Raw genomic sequence first — 17,498 nt, forward strand, 5'->3', positions numbered from 1 at the left:
AGGCCTGGCCTACAGAAAAGAACATTTATGTTTAATCTATCTAATAGTGTGTTGGTCATACTATACAATGATTTATAGCTTGTCTTTGTTGAATAATACAGAACATAAAGAGCTTTAAAAAAAATAATTGCATATTAAATCGCAATCGCAATATTGGTAAAAAAAAATCGCAATTAGATTATTTTCCAAAATCGTTCAGCCCTAGAATCTAGTCAAAGGGTGGTTACTTTGAGGAAGATAAAATGCAAGATAGTTTTGACTTTACATTTTTAATGGGCACTATGTTATAGAAGCCTGTTTCCGCCACTGAATAAAAAAGAAAACAAGGTAATTAATTATCTCACAATTCTTTGTGACTTTTTTTTATCGCAATTGCGAGTTTATATCTTGCAATTCTGACTACTTTCTGTGTTATAAAGACTATTTTCATACAGTTGCGAGTTTATATCTCAAAATTGCATGTTATAAAGTGCTGTCTCGCAATTCTGAGAAAAACAGTTCTGACTTTTTCTGACTTTTTTCTGTTTGTAATTTAGATTGTGGTATGGAAGCCTGTTTGTGCCACTGAATGAAAAATAAAAAAGGTAATTGAGATTTTTTTTTTACCTTACAATTCTCACAAAACTTTTTTTCTTGCAAGCTTATATTACTCAAGTCTGAGAAAAAAATTGTGAGAACTCGCAATTGCAAGAAAAAAGTCACAATTATCTTTTTTTATTTTTCATTCAGTGGCAGAAAGGGGCTTCCATACTACATAATTACCTTACTTCCATTTGTGTTATTAAAATTATAATTTCATGGCTATTGTTCTAAAAGGTGGGAAGTAGTAACAATACAGAATTAGCAGTTTGTCCAAACTTTTGACTGGAGCTATATAGTGAGTGGATGAAGAGAGGAGGTATTTTCAGGGTTTTGTGGGTGTGGCTAAAACCTTGTGATTGGATTAATGGCAGAAGAGGGAAATGAAAAGCAGATGAGAGGTCACAAGAGAAGTCAGTGCAGTACGACGAGCCTCACACTATATTCCTAACGCTGTTCCTGAACACTATCGCTACCGTGCTGCACATTACTCGCTATCTGCACCTGTTTGCCAAAAGATACTGTGAGAAGAAAAGCCTGACAGGAAATACTTGTACATTTTTGTAGTGCCAAACAGAAAAAAAAAACTCCCTTAAGAAACCAAGGAAGCCAACTGAGAGAGGTGACAGATTTTGCTTGGGTGAGTTGTTTCTGGGGAAATTCTTCATTGGATTACATTTTTTTTTGTATTGTGTTCGACAGTCAGATTTGTTTTTATCAGATTGTTTAATGGCAGAAACAAGTGAATGCAACATTTAACAAACATTTAGTCATGTTTATAAGCCAGCCATGGTATCTCAAGTGTTAATGCCTTGGTACTAAATAATTACTGGATAATATATTATAGTATTTACATGGTACTTTAAAGAATACCGAGATACATGTCCAAAAAAACTTTTTGTGACCATTTAACTAGGAATCTGAAGATTATATTGTTTTTGTACATAAAAACGTATAACTTTTAACTAGTGTGTGCAGACGCGTAAGTTATAAGAGAGCGGTCACATGATGCGCTTTACTTCTCGACAACAGTGCACATTGTCTGGACTGTGTATGAAGACAGGATACAAGCAGACATTTATTTTCTGAGTGTACTTTCTGACTTGATTTTCCCCTTCTTTCACTGTTCCTCAGTTGACCTGAATCTGAGCTAATTATGAGAAAAATTTCACTCCACGCTTGTAAAACAGTAGCCAAGCGTCTGCTGCTTAGTCAAACAACAAAATGCTGACTACTGGTTAGTACAGATAGTAAAGATAATCACATTCATTAGTCTGGTGTGTGTCACATACAGTCATCTCTGAAGTGTGTTTTATCCCCGAGGCTGTCCCAGACCTTTAGAAAAGCATGTGTGCTGCTTGATGGGGAAAGTAATTGTTTTATAGAGGGAACTATTTGATTATCTGGACGATGTTGTCGAGGTGAATAGCCTGGGGTTGTCGGAGCATTCGATTAGTGAAGGTCTCTTGTGTCTGTTTTTGCTTTGTCAGAATTTGAACTGAAAATAACCAGTGGCTTCATTTAATACTCGGAGACCTTGAGAAGTATCTGGTTACTTAAATAAATACAAAATATCAAATCAAGTGACATTTTTATTCTACTCAAATGTAAGCACAAATAAAATATTGTTATTAAAATGCTTTATATTACAAAAAAAAAAAAAATTCATGTGAATGCATACTTTCCAGAAAACAACATATTATGACACTCTCATGATTGATAGTTAATGAGATGAACTACACCGGTGGTTACTCTGCTAGAGAACTGACTTTTAAAGGGTTAGTTCACCCATTTACTCACTATTATGTCATTCCAAACCTATTAAACGTTTGTTCATCTTCGAAAATACAAATTATTTAAAAAAAAATTTTGTATTGAAACTTGAGAGATTTATGAAACCTAAACATAAAGACTTCCGTCCCTTGTGTAAAATGACCATGACTCTTCAGACATGGACTTGGATTAAACCACTTTTAATTCATAATGTTAAGATGTCGTTATGAACTTTTTGAAATGTCAACGTTTTGGTGGAATGGACTTTCAGTGGAGGTAGGGAAAGCTCTCAGGTTTCATTAAAAATATCTTTGGGTTTCGAAGATGAATTTCAGGTTTGAAAAACATGAGAATGAGTAAATGGTGACAGATTTTTTTAAAAATTGGGGGGGTAAATTAACCCTTTAATATATCCACTAAAATTCACTGCTACACCAGTTGATTAAAAGTCATTGCTCAGAAGATTGTAGTTATTTCTGAGAAAAAGGCATTTGTTTTCACTTTGTTAGCAGATACAACTTATAATGCAATGATATTCCGATATTTACAAGTCTCCAAATACTCTTTGGGGCTGCTGTAGGCTATTTCTGGCTGCTGCTTTTAACCTGCAGATCAGGATCTTACAGATTATCCTTGTATGGCACCTGCATAGTATCAAACTCCCATAGCTAAAAAGCTACTTTCAAGATCCAGAAACACTTGAAACGTTCAGCTATAGTATGTTCTGCTCCTTTCATTTAGCAGAATAGTATTCACTATACTGAAGAACTGTTCCTTTATTATTCTAGAGAGCTGTCAAATGCATAACTTGAATGTTTGTACTCTGATCTCTCCCAGCACCTCTGTGAAGTAAGATAAAGATGTCAAATCCACACAGTCACCATATGAACCCAACCATGCAGTCAGCTGTCTCGGACCATCATGGGGACCATATGACGTCCCCCGACACAGGCCACGGGGATCACATGATGATGATGATGGTGAGACCACCAGGAGTTCATTAAGCCTGTGTGTCAGTATTTAGACAGTTCACTTGATAAAAATCCATCTTCGCATTAAACAAAGACGTGATCATGTTATCTGTTCATTTAAAGTTGTTGTTCAGTGGAAGTAAGACTACTGCTTCATTAACATATTATCAGAATTGTGTTATTCATTATGGGAAAACATAGGTTGAACACATTGATTCATTTATTCTTTCAGCAAATGACCTTCTACTTTGGCTACAAAAATGTGGAGCTGCTATTCGCTGGGCTGGTCATCAACACGCCAGGAGGTAAGGTTTTTCTAAATTGGTGAAATTTTGCAAGGGCTGTTTTTAAACTAACATGGGGCCCTATGAAATCTGATTGATTTTCTTCTCTGATTCCATTCTGCTCGCCAGATTCTGTGTTTTCTGTTTTATTTTTTCTGGATTCTTTGTTTTATGATTTACTACAAATGTATTATCAACAGACGGTGGTAATCAAATGAATGCATAATACTTTAACAAATTTATGTTTTTAAGATCATATGAAAAGCAAACAAAGTGCTGCACGAGAGGTTTACCATTTAAAGTTTAAATAAAAAAAAAAATTATATTCCTATTTATAGCTGCAGTCCGTAACTTTTGGCGCTCTAGTGGTTATTAAACAGAACTGCGTGCGTCGTGCGGAAGGACATTGTAGCCGGAGCTACTTCTCTCTGTTTATGTCTATGACGAATCACACAGGTACTGGGCTACTCCGCAGCGGTACCTACCCGAACCAGTCTAAAATAGTCCGAATATAAACACTTATTATAGGTGTACCCTAGTGATTCAGGACAAGCCAAAAACACGGTTTGGAAAATGGATTCATGGGGTACTCGCTTATTATATAAATTTTGAACACAAAAAAGTTACAGACTGCAGCTTTAATAAACAATACTATTATTATTTTTATTATTACTTTGTGAAGTACATTGTATTGTACAAAAAGTGATATATTTCTATCATATGTAAATGTAATAATAAATGTCTTTACAAACACTAGTCCATATCAGGATTTGATTTAGTGTACCACTGTTTTTTTTTATTATTATTTATCCAAATTTTGTCAAATTCAGTGACATTATACCTTATACTGTAAATTTCTTGTTTATGACTGGATTCTGCAATTCTGTCCTCATTTTCTGCAACACAGGAATCATAGAACCCTACTAATAGGAGCAGCTTTTAAAGGAATAGTTAACCAAAAAATGAACACTCTCTCTTCTTTACTCACCCTCATGTCCTTCCAAACCTGTATGAATTACTTTCTTCTGTGGAACATAAAAGATATTTTGAGATTTATTTTTTAATATATCAAAAATAACATATGAAAGATATTTTTGTGTCCATACATTGCAAGTCAGTGACCTCCAATATTCAGTTCCCAACATTTAAATTATCTATTTTTTTTGTGTGTGTTTTTCAAATGTCATACAGGTTTAGAACGACACGATGACATTATTATTATTATTATTATTTTTTTTTTTGAGTGAATTATCCACTTCAAAGTCATTCACACTGGCAGCAATTTGTGGTGACGAAACAATAACATTATCCAGTCATATTAAATTCATTTCAAGGCAACCTTTCATGCAAATGAGCATTGACTTGATGCACTGACTGCCAATGCGAGTGTAAAGCAACATTGCCTTCCTCCAGTGAATCACTTTCAGTGTGAACCTAACTTTACAGGGGACCTGAAATTCGATATTGAACAAAACATGTCACTGGTTGTTCTTTTATTACACGTAAAACAGTGGCGTTCTTGTGAATAATGTCATAAGATCCATTTAAGGGCAAGTGTACTGGTTGCACAGGTTTTACTAGATTGTTCTAGTTTTGATAAGCTGATGCATCTGAATTATGAGAACAAAGCAGAATTTTTTTGCTACCAGGAAGTCCCGGTACACTGGGGTAATAAGATAAAGCAGGTGACAATGTGAGGTTTCCTGGGTTTTAACCTTTCTTCATCCTCGTCTCTAGAAATGGTAGGTGCGTGCATTGGTGTGTTCTTGCTGGCTGTGTTCTACGAGGGTCTGAAGATCGGCCGTGAGTTCCTATTGAGAAGGAATCAGGTGAACGTGCGTTACAACTCCATGCCTGTCCCAGGAGCTGATGGCACCGTGCTCATGGAGACACATAAAACAGTCGGGTCAGTGAATGGAGTACTCGTGTTTTCAGGATGCAATGCAAAAAAAATCAAAATGACCCTGTTTTCTTGGTGAAACTTCGTGGTCTTCTTGTGAATGATTCATCAGTACACGAGAATGTTTTTGTAATCATCAGCTTGAAGGAACTTTTCCTTTCAGCACTTGTCAGGCCGTGTGTGCTATTCAGTTCTCTGTTATAACTTATGATATGGAATGGCCACTTTGCACTCCACATGTTTCACGTGAACTACGTGACAAAATAAAAGTCAAATGGGTTGTGAAAGCAATTGCATGTTGACCTTAAAGTTATAAAGACTGAAATTGGTCCATAAATGTGACAATTAGCCCCACCCAACCGTTACTGTCCAAATTTAAAACGAGAACTGGAGTCATATTTATGGAAGCCCATTTCTGCCACATAAGAAAAAAAATCATGCTTTGATAAGACACAATTATGGCATAAGTTAATGATAAAAGAAATCAAAATTATCAGATTAAAAAAAGTCAGAGGTATGACATACCAAGTCATAATTATAAAATAAAGTCAAAATTGACCTATTAAGTTATAAAATAAAAATTCATAATGAGATCAAGAGAGAAAGTCAACATTAAAGTCGAAAAAAGTCATAATTATAATATAAACTTACAAAAAAATTACTTTAATGTCATTATGGACTTTTATCTCATAAATTCTGACTTGTCTCTTTATCTCATAATTATGTCATAATTTGGACTTATGTCATGATTAAGGTTTTTTTTTTTTTTTTTTTTAAGTACATAAAAATAAGCATGGTAATATAAAGAAATGTTGTTTGCTAAATTTAATAATTGGCCTTTATATTGTTTATATATTAGTACTAAAGTCAAATGAAATGATTCTGATATTATCTCTATTATTAGATGTATAAAAATTAGATGTATCAATTTATTCATATAGTATCCAGTATTTTTTTCTTCAGTTTTTTTCTTTTTGAAGCACCACATTGCTCCTCTCTGTTTGAAAACCCCTGGGTTTGCAAACCTCTAGCTCTGATTGAAAACATTTTCTTTCATCACCGCTTTTTAAATGAGCTCCGTGAAAAACAGGCAAACATAAATCAACATTAAGCCTGTTTACACTGATCTGATCATCTCCTGTATGCAGTCACTGCCACACGAGTGACCCCCGAGAGGTAAACATGCATTCCCCAGGTTGTGTCTTCACACTGATGACCTGCCATTTATAATCCTGTACTAAGCTAAACCCCTGCTTCTGTTCTCTCCTCCAGCCAGCGAATGCTGAGTCTCGCGCACTTGTTCCAGACGTTTCTTCACATCGTCCAAGTGGTGGTCAGTTACTTCCTCATGCTGGTGTTCATGACGTACAACGGCTACCTGTGCATCGCTGTGGCAGCGGGCGCCGGCTTTGGCTACTTCCTGTTCAGCTGGAAGAAGGCAGTAGTGGTGGATATTACAGAACACTGTCATTAACCTCTCTTGTGTATAACCTCAAAAAAAACACCCACTTCACAATCCCAACATGCACCGCAACTCTATATGTGTAGAGCACTATATGATTTCTTTAATCTTGGTAAATATCAGCCAAGTGGCTCTATTCGTTTTAAAGCTCGAATTTGATTCGTTTTTTATAAATTAGCCCCATATTTCATATCCCAACAACCGTCTTATCATCACCATCCTAATAATAGCATAAGTGTGCACAGCCTATCAGTCTACCTCCATAGTACTGACGGTCACAACTGACATTATTTGTAACATCTCACGGATTCTTATGTTTATGAAGGTGCCTCTGGGTGCGAAAGAGCCTTACTAAACCCTTTGCCTTAAATGAGGGAACACACACACATACACCCAAGAGGGCGAGCGTTGACTCTAAAAGCCAAACTGGATCTGGTGGACCCAATATACAAGCACTAGTGGTGGGAGGGTGATTTTTTTACTTTTGAGGTTGTTATGGCCAAGTGTTTCAAATCGCTGAAACCACCGTTAATAATCAGTGACCATTGTTTAGATATAAACACTGGACTGAATGATGTTTGCACAAGAAAGAGAGGTTTTGGGACTCTTGAGTTTGAAGTCGAACTTTGCTCCCTTTGGAGTGCTTTTAAGTAAATACGGGGAGATTAGTGGAAAGTCAATTATATCTGATGCCAGTGTCACCGATTTCGTTTTATAATTTATATTTGTAACACTCAATTGTACTTGTTATCAATGTTTTCTGGCAATCTTTATGTGGATCCTTTTACGTTATGACATTTTTAAATGAAAAATTGTGGCACATTTGTGATGTCGAGCAAATCATGAGCTATTAAAAACATTAAGTTCATCGCTCTGATAGTTACTGGGTCTCGGAATGTGAATTTTATGTGGAAATTGATGATAGTTATTCTCCTTAATTGAAAGGAGTGTGCCTTTTACATACAGGACCCAATAAAAGTGCCCAAAGAGTGTCTCAATTGCTCGTAAACACAAAGCTTTCTTACTGAGAAAATCGCAAAACCACATATATTTTGAACCAGTAAGCATGTGGGTTTTAGAAGAAAGCCTGTTTAAAAGTTTTTTTTTTGTTCCTTTATAATTTTTTTCCTGTAATTTTCTTTTTTTTGTTTTAAGCAGAAAAACTATTCTAAAAGAAAATATTCACATCGTTTTTGTAGAATTGTAGATATGAGGTTCTGTTCTCCATCACAGGGGTTACTCAAAACGCAGATTTTGTTTCAAAAACAAAGTTCGCATTGTCTTGAGTGGGGAAAAACTAAAATTGTAGACTGAACCTCATTTCCAGTGCTGTGGCAGTGTTAAGATTTCTTAAGTCTGTTTACAGTTCAGTCAAGTCTGTAGAGTAATGTACTGTAATCATAAAGAAAATGATGAATAAATATTGTATGATTTCAAAGATATTCTTCTTGACCACCTCATTTATAAACCAACCCGTTTTGATGATCGGCTCACCTATGAAATGTTTCTCCTCGTCTTGTTCTTGTTGTATTTTCAGTAAAGCGAAAACATACAATTTTCCACATCCAACGGACAAGACTGTAATTACTCAAGTAGAAAAATAGTCCTTTGTAATCAGTTATCACAAACACACAGTTAACCAAACCCAGAATGCTTTCAGTCTATTTCAGGTCAGGCATTATCAAATCATAATACATGTCTGTGTGTGATGCAGATTCTCAAGACCTTGCAAATGGTCAAAACTGAAGGTTCCCAAAAAGTGACGGTAACGTGTTAGGCTTTGGGTGGGGTTTGTAACCGATTCGCTCGTGGATCATCTGCTCCCTGGTCTTCCCGTCCGTGCCGCCACCTGATGCGTCGCTCATCTCGCTGGATGTGGCGGCACCAACTACATCCACCTCATCCCTCTGTTTCTTTCGACTCTGGACAGACATGGGTAAGAACCGTGGAGATTAAAACAAGATCAATCTTTACTTACACAAAACTATCTTTAAGTGTATGTTGTAGATCTTAGCACACAAAATTGCTTAAATATGCTATAGACAAATTGTCTTTTTCTGCTCAAACCAGATGCTATTTCAGAGTTTCACATATGGCATTTTTTACATTGTATCATTACTGTTAGCTACTTCTAACTGGTTTAGGTGTTTGGCCTGCTTGACCATGCTGGCAGAACCTCAATGTACGCAAGATGGAAACTGGATGCCATTGTATAATTTGACAGGTATTTTGCTACCCATGAGTCTCAGTACCAGGAGGAATTGTAGGTGAGGGAGTGAATGTACAGCGCTCTTCCACCTTCAATAACCTTGAGCAAGGCACCAAATCACCAATTGCTCCCCGGGGCGCCGCAGAAAAAATGGCTGCCCACTACTTCGGGTGTGTGTTCACGGTGTGTGTGTATTTGAATGGGTTAAAGGCGTCATATGATGCTGCTAAAAAGAACATTATTTGGTGTAATGAAATGCGTTTATGTGGTTTAAGGTTAAAAAAAACATTATTTTCCACATACTGTACATTATTGTTTCTCCTCTATGCCCCGGATTATAATGACTTATACTGTCTTTTTATGCATTGCATCGCATACAGCTGAAATTAGTAGTTTTTGGCTGGTCATGTGATCACAACATAAACACAATTTAAATACTATGTCCTATGCAGAATCCATCTTTTTCCTAACTAACCTACTGCATTTTAAATCATGAGAGGCACTTCTGGTTTGAGGAAGTTCCACTTAAAAAGACTGAAAGAAATCATTTCAAATCACAGTTTCTCTACAAATAATCCTTATCCGTCTGAATGAGCTGTAAATGTTCCTTCACGTTCTATTTTCAGATGGCAGGAGATTAACTTACACTTGATATTTTTTAATATGACAGGTTTAATGAGCTCTTTTCAATTTGCTGCATTTTTTTCACCCATGATTATTTTCATCAACATATACGGTGCATTTGTGGTCTGCTTTTCCGATTTCATTTGCGATGTATATAATAATTGAATAATTCATTCATGAATAATTCACTGGAATGCACTAAGAAGCACTCATGTCTCTCCCCAAATCCTGACGTCTCGTTCCAGGTTTAAATTTCCTTTCAGTGGTTGAAGGGTGAACAGAATGATGTCACCTCATTGAACCCAGTTTCTGAAAACGCTTAATGCTGATTGTTTACAGTTTAATAAAAGCTCCTCTCATCATTCACACAGAGCGTCATGGGGCGTAGGAAAAAATATGGATAAACCAGCTTATTCTAGTACGTTATTTTAAACAGTAGTTTGGAGGGGGGGTTTCCAGTTTTCAAGTGACAGCAGCAGTTTACAAACTTCAGTCAGTTACACAGAAGGGAGAACAGTGCTGATCAGTCATCAGAAAATAGGGTCAAACAAGAAATCAAGGAAGTAGAGGGTAAAGAACAGAAATATAGCTAAATAAAAGAGAAATGCAAAAAAGTTTATTTACCACAATTATCCAAAATCATGCGTGACCGTACGGCTATGTCTGTAAAGGACATCATATAGCATATATATTGCCATACGGCTATATATATTATACAGATGCTTAAATATATATTTTTTTATCTTTGTGGACCCTGAAGGTTATGAAATGTATCCAAGATACTAATAAAGTTAAAGAAATGTTTATTATTGGAAAATAACTCATGAAATAGGCTAGTTCTCTGAATTTAAATCGAGATTTACCGTGGACTGACTAACAGCACAACCGTACGGTAGAGTTTTATATAAAACAAAGTGCTTGAGGCTATTTATTAGATGTCTCCTAATAAGAATTTAAAGTTAAATCACTTTTTCATTAGCTCCTTTTAGGGGTGAAAAAGTTAAAGTGTTATCACTTGGTTGTTTCAATGTTCAAAAACTAATTTGTATAGAAAGCATCTCCTAAACATCCAGTCCTGTGAAGAAGTGAATTTACTGGAGCATTATCTGGACTTTACCTCCAGCTCTTTCTTGACACTTTCAAACTCCTCCGTGTCATCCAGCTTCAGCTCCAGGCGCGTGGGTTTCCTGCGCAGCATCTTCACATCCCCGGCCTCTCGCTGCCTGGAAGCGCGTTAACACAGCTGATAAGAGAGTCACTTATTGTGGCTAAACCACTTAGCTATGTATACAGTTTTATTATACATCTGTGGGATAAACCCACGTTAATTATGCTGAACCCTTGTTCACATTTGTCTCGAGGTTATTACTATCAGAGCAGTCGCGCTGATGACTGCAATACCGACATCTGTATACATAACACGTATATCAATATTTAAAGTTTATCATCGTTAAGTAATGCATATACCGTCAATTTAAAGACGGTTTTATCAAGTCCTGCTGCAGCAATGTAAAGTTATTGTTTAGCAGCTACATGCTAATTAGCTCACTAGCTTTGAACTCTCGAGTCTTAAACAGTCACAAATAGCAGGGTAACGTTAATGATCTATGAAGACTGTCGTTTATTTTATTCAACATGACAGATTAATATCAAACTGAAATATATAACTGTTTGACATCACGCCACTTACCGCAGTCACACGCTTTATCTCCATAGGACGTTAGTTCGGAAGGGAATCATGGGAAATGTAGTTAAAGCGCATAGAAAATCGAAGAGAGGACAGAAATCAGTAATTCAGCAGCACGCTGATAGAATAAAGTTAAACTGAAATAAAATGCTGACTTGTTTGAAGTGTTTTGTGTTTTATAATTTCATAATTTTTCTATTTATATTTAGATGAAAGGCCACAGTAAAAGTAGTACAGTTAATTTAATAATTCGTTTTGGTCGAATTATAAATAAATAAATAAAAACTTGAATGAATTTAATAAATAAACCCACCCTGAGAAATGAATAAATTAATAATGATATAAGTAATATGGTACAACCAGGGGGTCTCAATTTGACTTAAAATGATAAACCAAAACACGCATTAAAATAAGCCAAAACATCGAAAAATCAAGACTTTTTTATTTTAATTCATATTATGAATCATGTGGCCAAACTTCAAATATTGTTGTGGACAATGGGGGACCCAATGAGGTTTAGAACCTCTGCTCCACAGAACACACGTCAGCGTAATAAGAAAAGGATTAAATTGATAATGTTAAAGCACCGATTAGAGTAGACCAAGACAGTATTTCCACTGCGGTCTGACATGATTTCAACCGCTGGAGAGTAAAACAGGCGGATAGGTGCGCAAGATATACAGTAGGTGGCGGTAATACTCCTAAGGAGTGAACGGCCATTGAACAAAAAGAAGAAGAAGAAGAACAGGCGGATATGACGACATACTGTGCGCCGGGTAGACCGCGTCGTGTGGTCGTGTGTGTAACTGTTTTTTTTAGTGTCTATGGTTCGTAGATATTATACATTAGATTTTATATAAACAACTTTTTTTTTTTTTTTAAAGGAAGTTATTTGTGCGTTTGTGAAAGTATAAAGGGTAAGTGAAGAGTTAGTTGAGCTGGTTGTGTTTATCTTTCATTAGCTTCTATTGGTTCAGGTCAAATTAGTTTCTGAACACCCTGCAGAAAGTAACGATACAGTAATATATCATGTGGTAGTAATATAATACTGAGTGATTGCTGTATTCATAAAGAATGGTGCTTCAATGTAATTGATAGAATATTACAGTACTACCACTGTACTTGTGTTAGTTAAGGAGCCCGTCGTTTGTGTCTTCCAGCAATCACGTTTTTAATAGCGTTATTTTATATATCATCAACCAAAGTAAAAGTTAGGTTGGCTAATAAGGTACGACGTAGAACTGTCCATACATTATTTGTAAATAAGATACTGTGGTTTAAAAGTATGCCTGTTTTTCATATCAGATACTCTGTGGTTGTTGGACAAATAGTTGAAAAGATGTCGGATGAAGACGAAGCTCCAGTTGTGAAAAAGGCCAGGATCTTCTATGGAAGCCTTGAAGAAAAGGAGAAGCAGCGTCTCAGCCGTGAAGGAATATCTACCGCTGCTAAAGATGCTGTTAAAGCTGGCATTGAGGCTGGACATATTAATATCTCCAGTGGTAAGTTTGATATTTCAAGATAGGAAATGTTATTATCAGAGCCCAAACTACAAACCACTAAATTCTTGAAATTTTGTCTAAGTGTTTTAACCCTAAGCCTACTGTAGCATATTTCTTTGGAATTTCTAAAGCCTCTAAATGAGCAAAATGATCAAAACTGTGCTGAAAATACTATTACACAGAATCAATCTGCTATATGCCTTCTGTTGTTTGCTTAATAGTTTATACTTTCAAGCAAGTAAAAGGCTTTTTAGTGTGTTTTTTTTTTTTTTTTTAATGTTCCCCTTTTTTATAAATTAAACAAAAGTAACTTTTATAATGTTAGTGATACTTCAAAATGAACACTTGCTGGACTGAAGAAATGTATTAGTTTTTAGAAAAATCATATTAAAATGTAAGAATCAAATACAATAATTGTATTTATTTAGTCATTTATTAGACGCTTTTATCCAAAGCGACTTACAAATGAGGATAACAGAAGCAATCAATTGTAGTATTAAAACAACTAAAAACAGATCCAAAACTAAAAGCTAAAACTTTATAAATACTACTTATACACATTTTAAAAATAAAGAAATTAAATAAAAATTACAAATGCATACAAAAAAAATTCAAAACTTAACATTTAAATGAAAAACAAAAATAAAGCTAAAAACAATTCAAAATAGTAAAGAACAAAAGGTATAAGAGTATAATAACGATTCTAACATAACACTAAGCCAAACACCAAAAAAACAACTACATGTGTATGTACAACCACACACACATATACATATATACTGTCCAAAATTATAAACGCAACACTTTTGTTTTTGCCCCCATTTTTCATGAGCTGAACTCAAAGATCTAAGACTTTTTCTACGTACACAAAAGGCCTATTTCTCTCAAATATTGTTCACAAATCTGTCTAAATCTGTGTTAGTGAGCACTTCTCTTTTGCCGAGATAATCCATCCACCTCACAGGTCTGGCATATCAAGATGCTGATTAGACAGCATGATTATTGCACAGGTGTGCCTTAGGCTGGCCACAATAAAAGGCCACTCTAAAATGTGCAGTTTTAAAACTAAAACTTAATAAAAGACCTATACAGACATAATAAATTCAGACATAATGTAACTAAAATTAAAATAAATCACAAATACAAATAATACAAATCAAACGACAGTAGTTTATCAGTAATCCTAAAAAATAACACTGCCTAACTTACATGCTAAAAAACAACAACTTACTGACACATAGTAAGAAATGGTTATAAAAACTGAAACAGAAGTGAAACAAGTAGTAGGAAAGAGGAGAAATAAAAAGCGATGCTTATTTACTAATATACTTAATTAGTAAGTATTAGTATTAGTAAGTCTTACTCCGAGTCAGATATGATACATTGGGCTTTTGAGGAACATTTATTTCTTCGTTTCTCAATTATTGTATTGCATTGAATTATATAAAAGCTTAATCATAAAACTAAGCCCATAAAACTTAAATATCATCTTACTAAGACATAAGTGGGAGTTATAGAGTGACCTTTTGTACCAAATTATATATTTTTGCTCAGTTTGGGCCTATAAATAAAATGTTTTTTCTTCCTAAAACATTAGCTCCATGTTTTCATTGTATCATATTATACAGGCCATAAAAACCTGATGTACCAAACAGGATACAAAACATAAAACTCATGCAAATCATTTTTCTTTTTTAAATGTCAGCTTTTACAGGGTTAATCTGTGACTGTTTGTGACAGGAAATGATGTTTGTTTGCTCTTTAGCAATATTATTTGTTTCTTATTTCCCTCCTCTCAGGTGAGTCGATGGAGATGGAGGAGCGTGTGAGTGAGCGACAAGCTGAAGTGCTGGCAGAGTTTGAGCGTAGAAAGCGAGCGAGACAAATCACGGTCTCTACTGATGATGTAGAGGTCAAGGCCTGCCTCCGAGCTCTTGGCGAGCCAATCACGCTGTTTGGGGAGGGGCCTGCAGAGAGACGAGAGAGGTGGGTGGCCAGATTTTTATGGCTATTGGTAAGCTTTGCAGCATATTCTGGGCAAGAATATTTTTTGTATAAACCTTGATACATTTTTTGCAGCATTATAAATATATATAAATATTACTCAGTTTTGATCAATTTAATTCATCCTTGCTCAATAAAAGTATTCATTTCTAAAAAAAAAAAAATTTACCAAACCATTGAAAGGTGGTGTATTCTGCACATTGTGTTTGACATACATGAACACCATATCTCAAATGACAGAAGAAAACAAAAAAATATATATATATATGTTTCCAGTTTTAGTGGTTTCTGACTTTTTCCCTCACAGATTGAGGAACATTCTTTCAGTAGTTGGTCCTGATGCCTTGAAGAAATCAAAGAAAGAGGATGAAAAAGCAAAACGGACTCAAGATGAGGTAAGAACACCTGTTGTATCCTTATAGTTACAGTAGACCGTCATAGATTTGAATGACCAATGGAAGGTGATTGTCTGTGCATGTGTTCTGTGCAGTATCAGCAGACATGGTACCATGAAGGACCTTCATCTCTAAAAGAGGCGCGCATTTGGTTAGCCAAGTATTCCCTACCCAGGTAAACAGAGGACAGATATTATTTATCCTTGCTCAATAAAAGTATTCATTTCTAAAAAAAAAAAAATTTACCAAACCATTGAAAGGTGGTGTATTCTGCACATTGTGTTTGACATACATGAACACCATATCTCAAATGACAGAAGAAAACAAAAAAAAAAATATATATATATATTTCCAGTTTTAGTGGTTTCTGACTTTTTCCCTCACAGATTGAGGAACATTCTTTCAGTAGTTGGTCCTGATGCCTTGAAGAAATCAAAGAAAGAGGATGAAAAAGCAAAACGGACTCAAGATGAGGTAAGAACACCTGTTGTATCCTTATAGTTACAGTAGACCGTCATAGATTTGAATGACCAATGGAAGGTGATTGTCTGTGCATGTGTTCTGTGCAGTATCAGCAGACATGGTACCATGAAGGACCTTCATCTCTAAAAGAGGCGCGCATTTGGTTAGCCAAGTATTCCCTACCCAGGTAAACAGAGGACAGATATTATTTTCCTGTATCTAACAATCTAAATATAAAATGCAGAAAAATGTATGTATTGTATATTTTAAAAGCTAGTTTTGTGTTTTTGTTTGGGTCTCCAGAGCAGTGGAAAGGTTAGATGCTGCAAGGGCACAAAAAGAGATTCCAGAGTCTACGAGAACAGTTAAACAGCAAGAGCTTCACAAGACCCTACGGGTATGCCAAGAAAGTGGAAAAAGACACAGGCTTATGATGTGTTGTAATTTTCTTTCACTTTTAATGCTGTACGTAATTATTATTGTTTCTATTTAGAATGTGAATAACTTCTGCAGCCAAATTGGTGATGACCGTCCAATATCTCACTGCCAGTTTAGCCCCAACTCTGAGTTGCTTGTGACTGCATCATGGTATGTTTTTTTTTTATATTTAATTGTGTTATTTATTCATTTATTTTATATACGTCTTAAGAAGGTTATTTATATATGCTTTGTATGCCAGTGGGAATCATCAATTTTAGATTTCCAAACATAGCTTTCACAAGTATTGTAACAATCCAGTGAGATTTCTGTATGAACATTGAGTCCTACAACAGAAGGTATGGCCCGCACACACGTGAGCACTTTATAATTGAGACAGCCTTAATTAAATTACATGACGAGACAGAAGCAACTCAGAAATACATAGAAGAACTGTGGCTACTTCTCCAAGATGCTTAGAACAATCTACCTTTACCTAGGCACTTCCTGCAAAGTGAGGATGCTTTTAAAAGTAATATTATGCTTGTCATGAAACTTACATTAACTAATAAAATAAATATTTGGAGTGACCATTTTGCCTGTAAAATAGAAGTGATTTTCCTGATACAGTTTAAAAGTTTTTTTTTTTTTTATTATTTGCAGGCTGGTTGTTGGCCTTAATGTCTGTTGTAGGACTTGTTTGAACAAAAAGGTCTCTGGATTAATAAATTATTTACCAAAAAGATGTTTGGAAACAAAAAAATAATTTCTAAATAATATTTAAAAATGTTTGAGCATGGATTAAGAAGCATGTTTTAAAAGGCTTGTTATATTTGGTATAAAAACGTGTAAAATATTACTTTGTTGTAGGAGCGCTCACTCAGGGACTTTAGTAAGATTGTATCAGAAAAAGATTTTAGAATTTTTTTTTTTTCATATGTTAATTAAAAAAAATCTTATAATTTTAACTGCTGTATTTTTGTGTTTGCTTGGTTTTTATTTTGTTTATGTAACTCTTGTATTAAGCCAGCATAGTTTTTGCCATGCAGATAGCCTTAGATGCTGACATGGAAATTAAAATAAATAACTACTACTATTACTACTTTGTTGTAGGAGTGGCTTGTGTAAATTGTGGAAAGTCCCAGATTGTACACTTATACGCACATTAAGAGGTAAATATAACAAATATGTTCTGTAATGTTTATTCTTGAAGTTGTTTTTTTTTTTTT

The 17,498-nt window shown here is 35.0% G+C and overlaps 2 protein-coding genes and 1 pseudogene across 4 annotated transcripts in view; 2 read left to right on the top strand and 1 right to left on the bottom strand.

Annotated features, from left to right (window-relative positions):
• Positions 1-963: 963 nt before the first annotated feature.
• On the top strand, positions 964-8,089 carry LOC107743799 (high affinity copper uptake protein 1-like; annotated as a pseudogene).
• LOC107743800 (anaphase-promoting complex subunit CDC26-like) lies at positions 7,451-11,567 on the bottom strand. Of its 3 annotated transcripts, none has more exons than XM_016557205.1 (3): positions 11,493-11,567; positions 10,920-11,025; positions 7,451-8,891 (listed from the first exon to the last, which is right to left on the bottom strand). In XM_016557205.1, the coding sequence occupies exons 2-3, from the start codon at positions 10,998-11,000 to the stop codon at positions 8,706-8,708; spliced, it is 267 nt and encodes an 88-aa protein (XP_016412691.1). In that variant the 5' UTR covers positions 11,001-11,025; positions 11,493-11,567; the 3' UTR covers positions 7,451-8,705. The 3 variants fall into 3 exon arrangements, with proteins under 3 accessions (XP_016412691.1, XP_016412690.1, XP_016412692.1); XM_016557204.1 differs by having other exon boundaries at positions 10,920-11,021; positions 11,493-11,551; XM_016557206.1 differs by having other exon boundaries at positions 10,920-11,045; positions 11,493-11,548.
• A 667-nt stretch (positions 11,568-12,234) lies between these two features.
• prpf4 (pre-mRNA splicing tri-snRNP complex factor PRPF4) overlaps positions 12,235-17,498 on the top strand; it is a 7,857-nt gene continuing 2,593 nt past the window's right edge. Inside the window, exons 1-8 of the mRNA XM_016557209.1 lie at positions 12,235-12,406; positions 12,795-12,991; positions 14,791-14,977; positions 15,303-15,390; positions 15,486-15,565; positions 16,156-16,249; positions 16,346-16,440; positions 17,383-17,441. Of these exons, the coding sequence (XP_016412695.1) occupies positions 12,829-12,991; positions 14,791-14,977; positions 15,303-15,390; positions 15,486-15,565; positions 16,156-16,249; positions 16,346-16,440; positions 17,383-17,441 (766 nt within the window). The 5' untranslated portion in view covers positions 12,235-12,406; positions 12,795-12,828. The remainder of the gene's footprint in view (positions 12,407-12,794; positions 12,992-14,790; positions 14,978-15,302; positions 15,391-15,485; positions 15,566-16,155; positions 16,250-16,345; positions 16,441-17,382; positions 17,442-17,498) is intronic.

The sequence above is a fragment of the Sinocyclocheilus rhinocerous genome, unplaced genomic scaffold (genome assembly GCF_001515625.1).
Source record: "Sinocyclocheilus rhinocerous isolate Xijiao unplaced genomic scaffold, SAMN03320098_v1.1 scaffold2272, whole genome shotgun sequence".
Classification (NCBI taxonomy): domain Eukaryota; kingdom Metazoa; phylum Chordata; class Actinopteri; order Cypriniformes; family Cyprinidae; genus Sinocyclocheilus; species Sinocyclocheilus rhinocerous.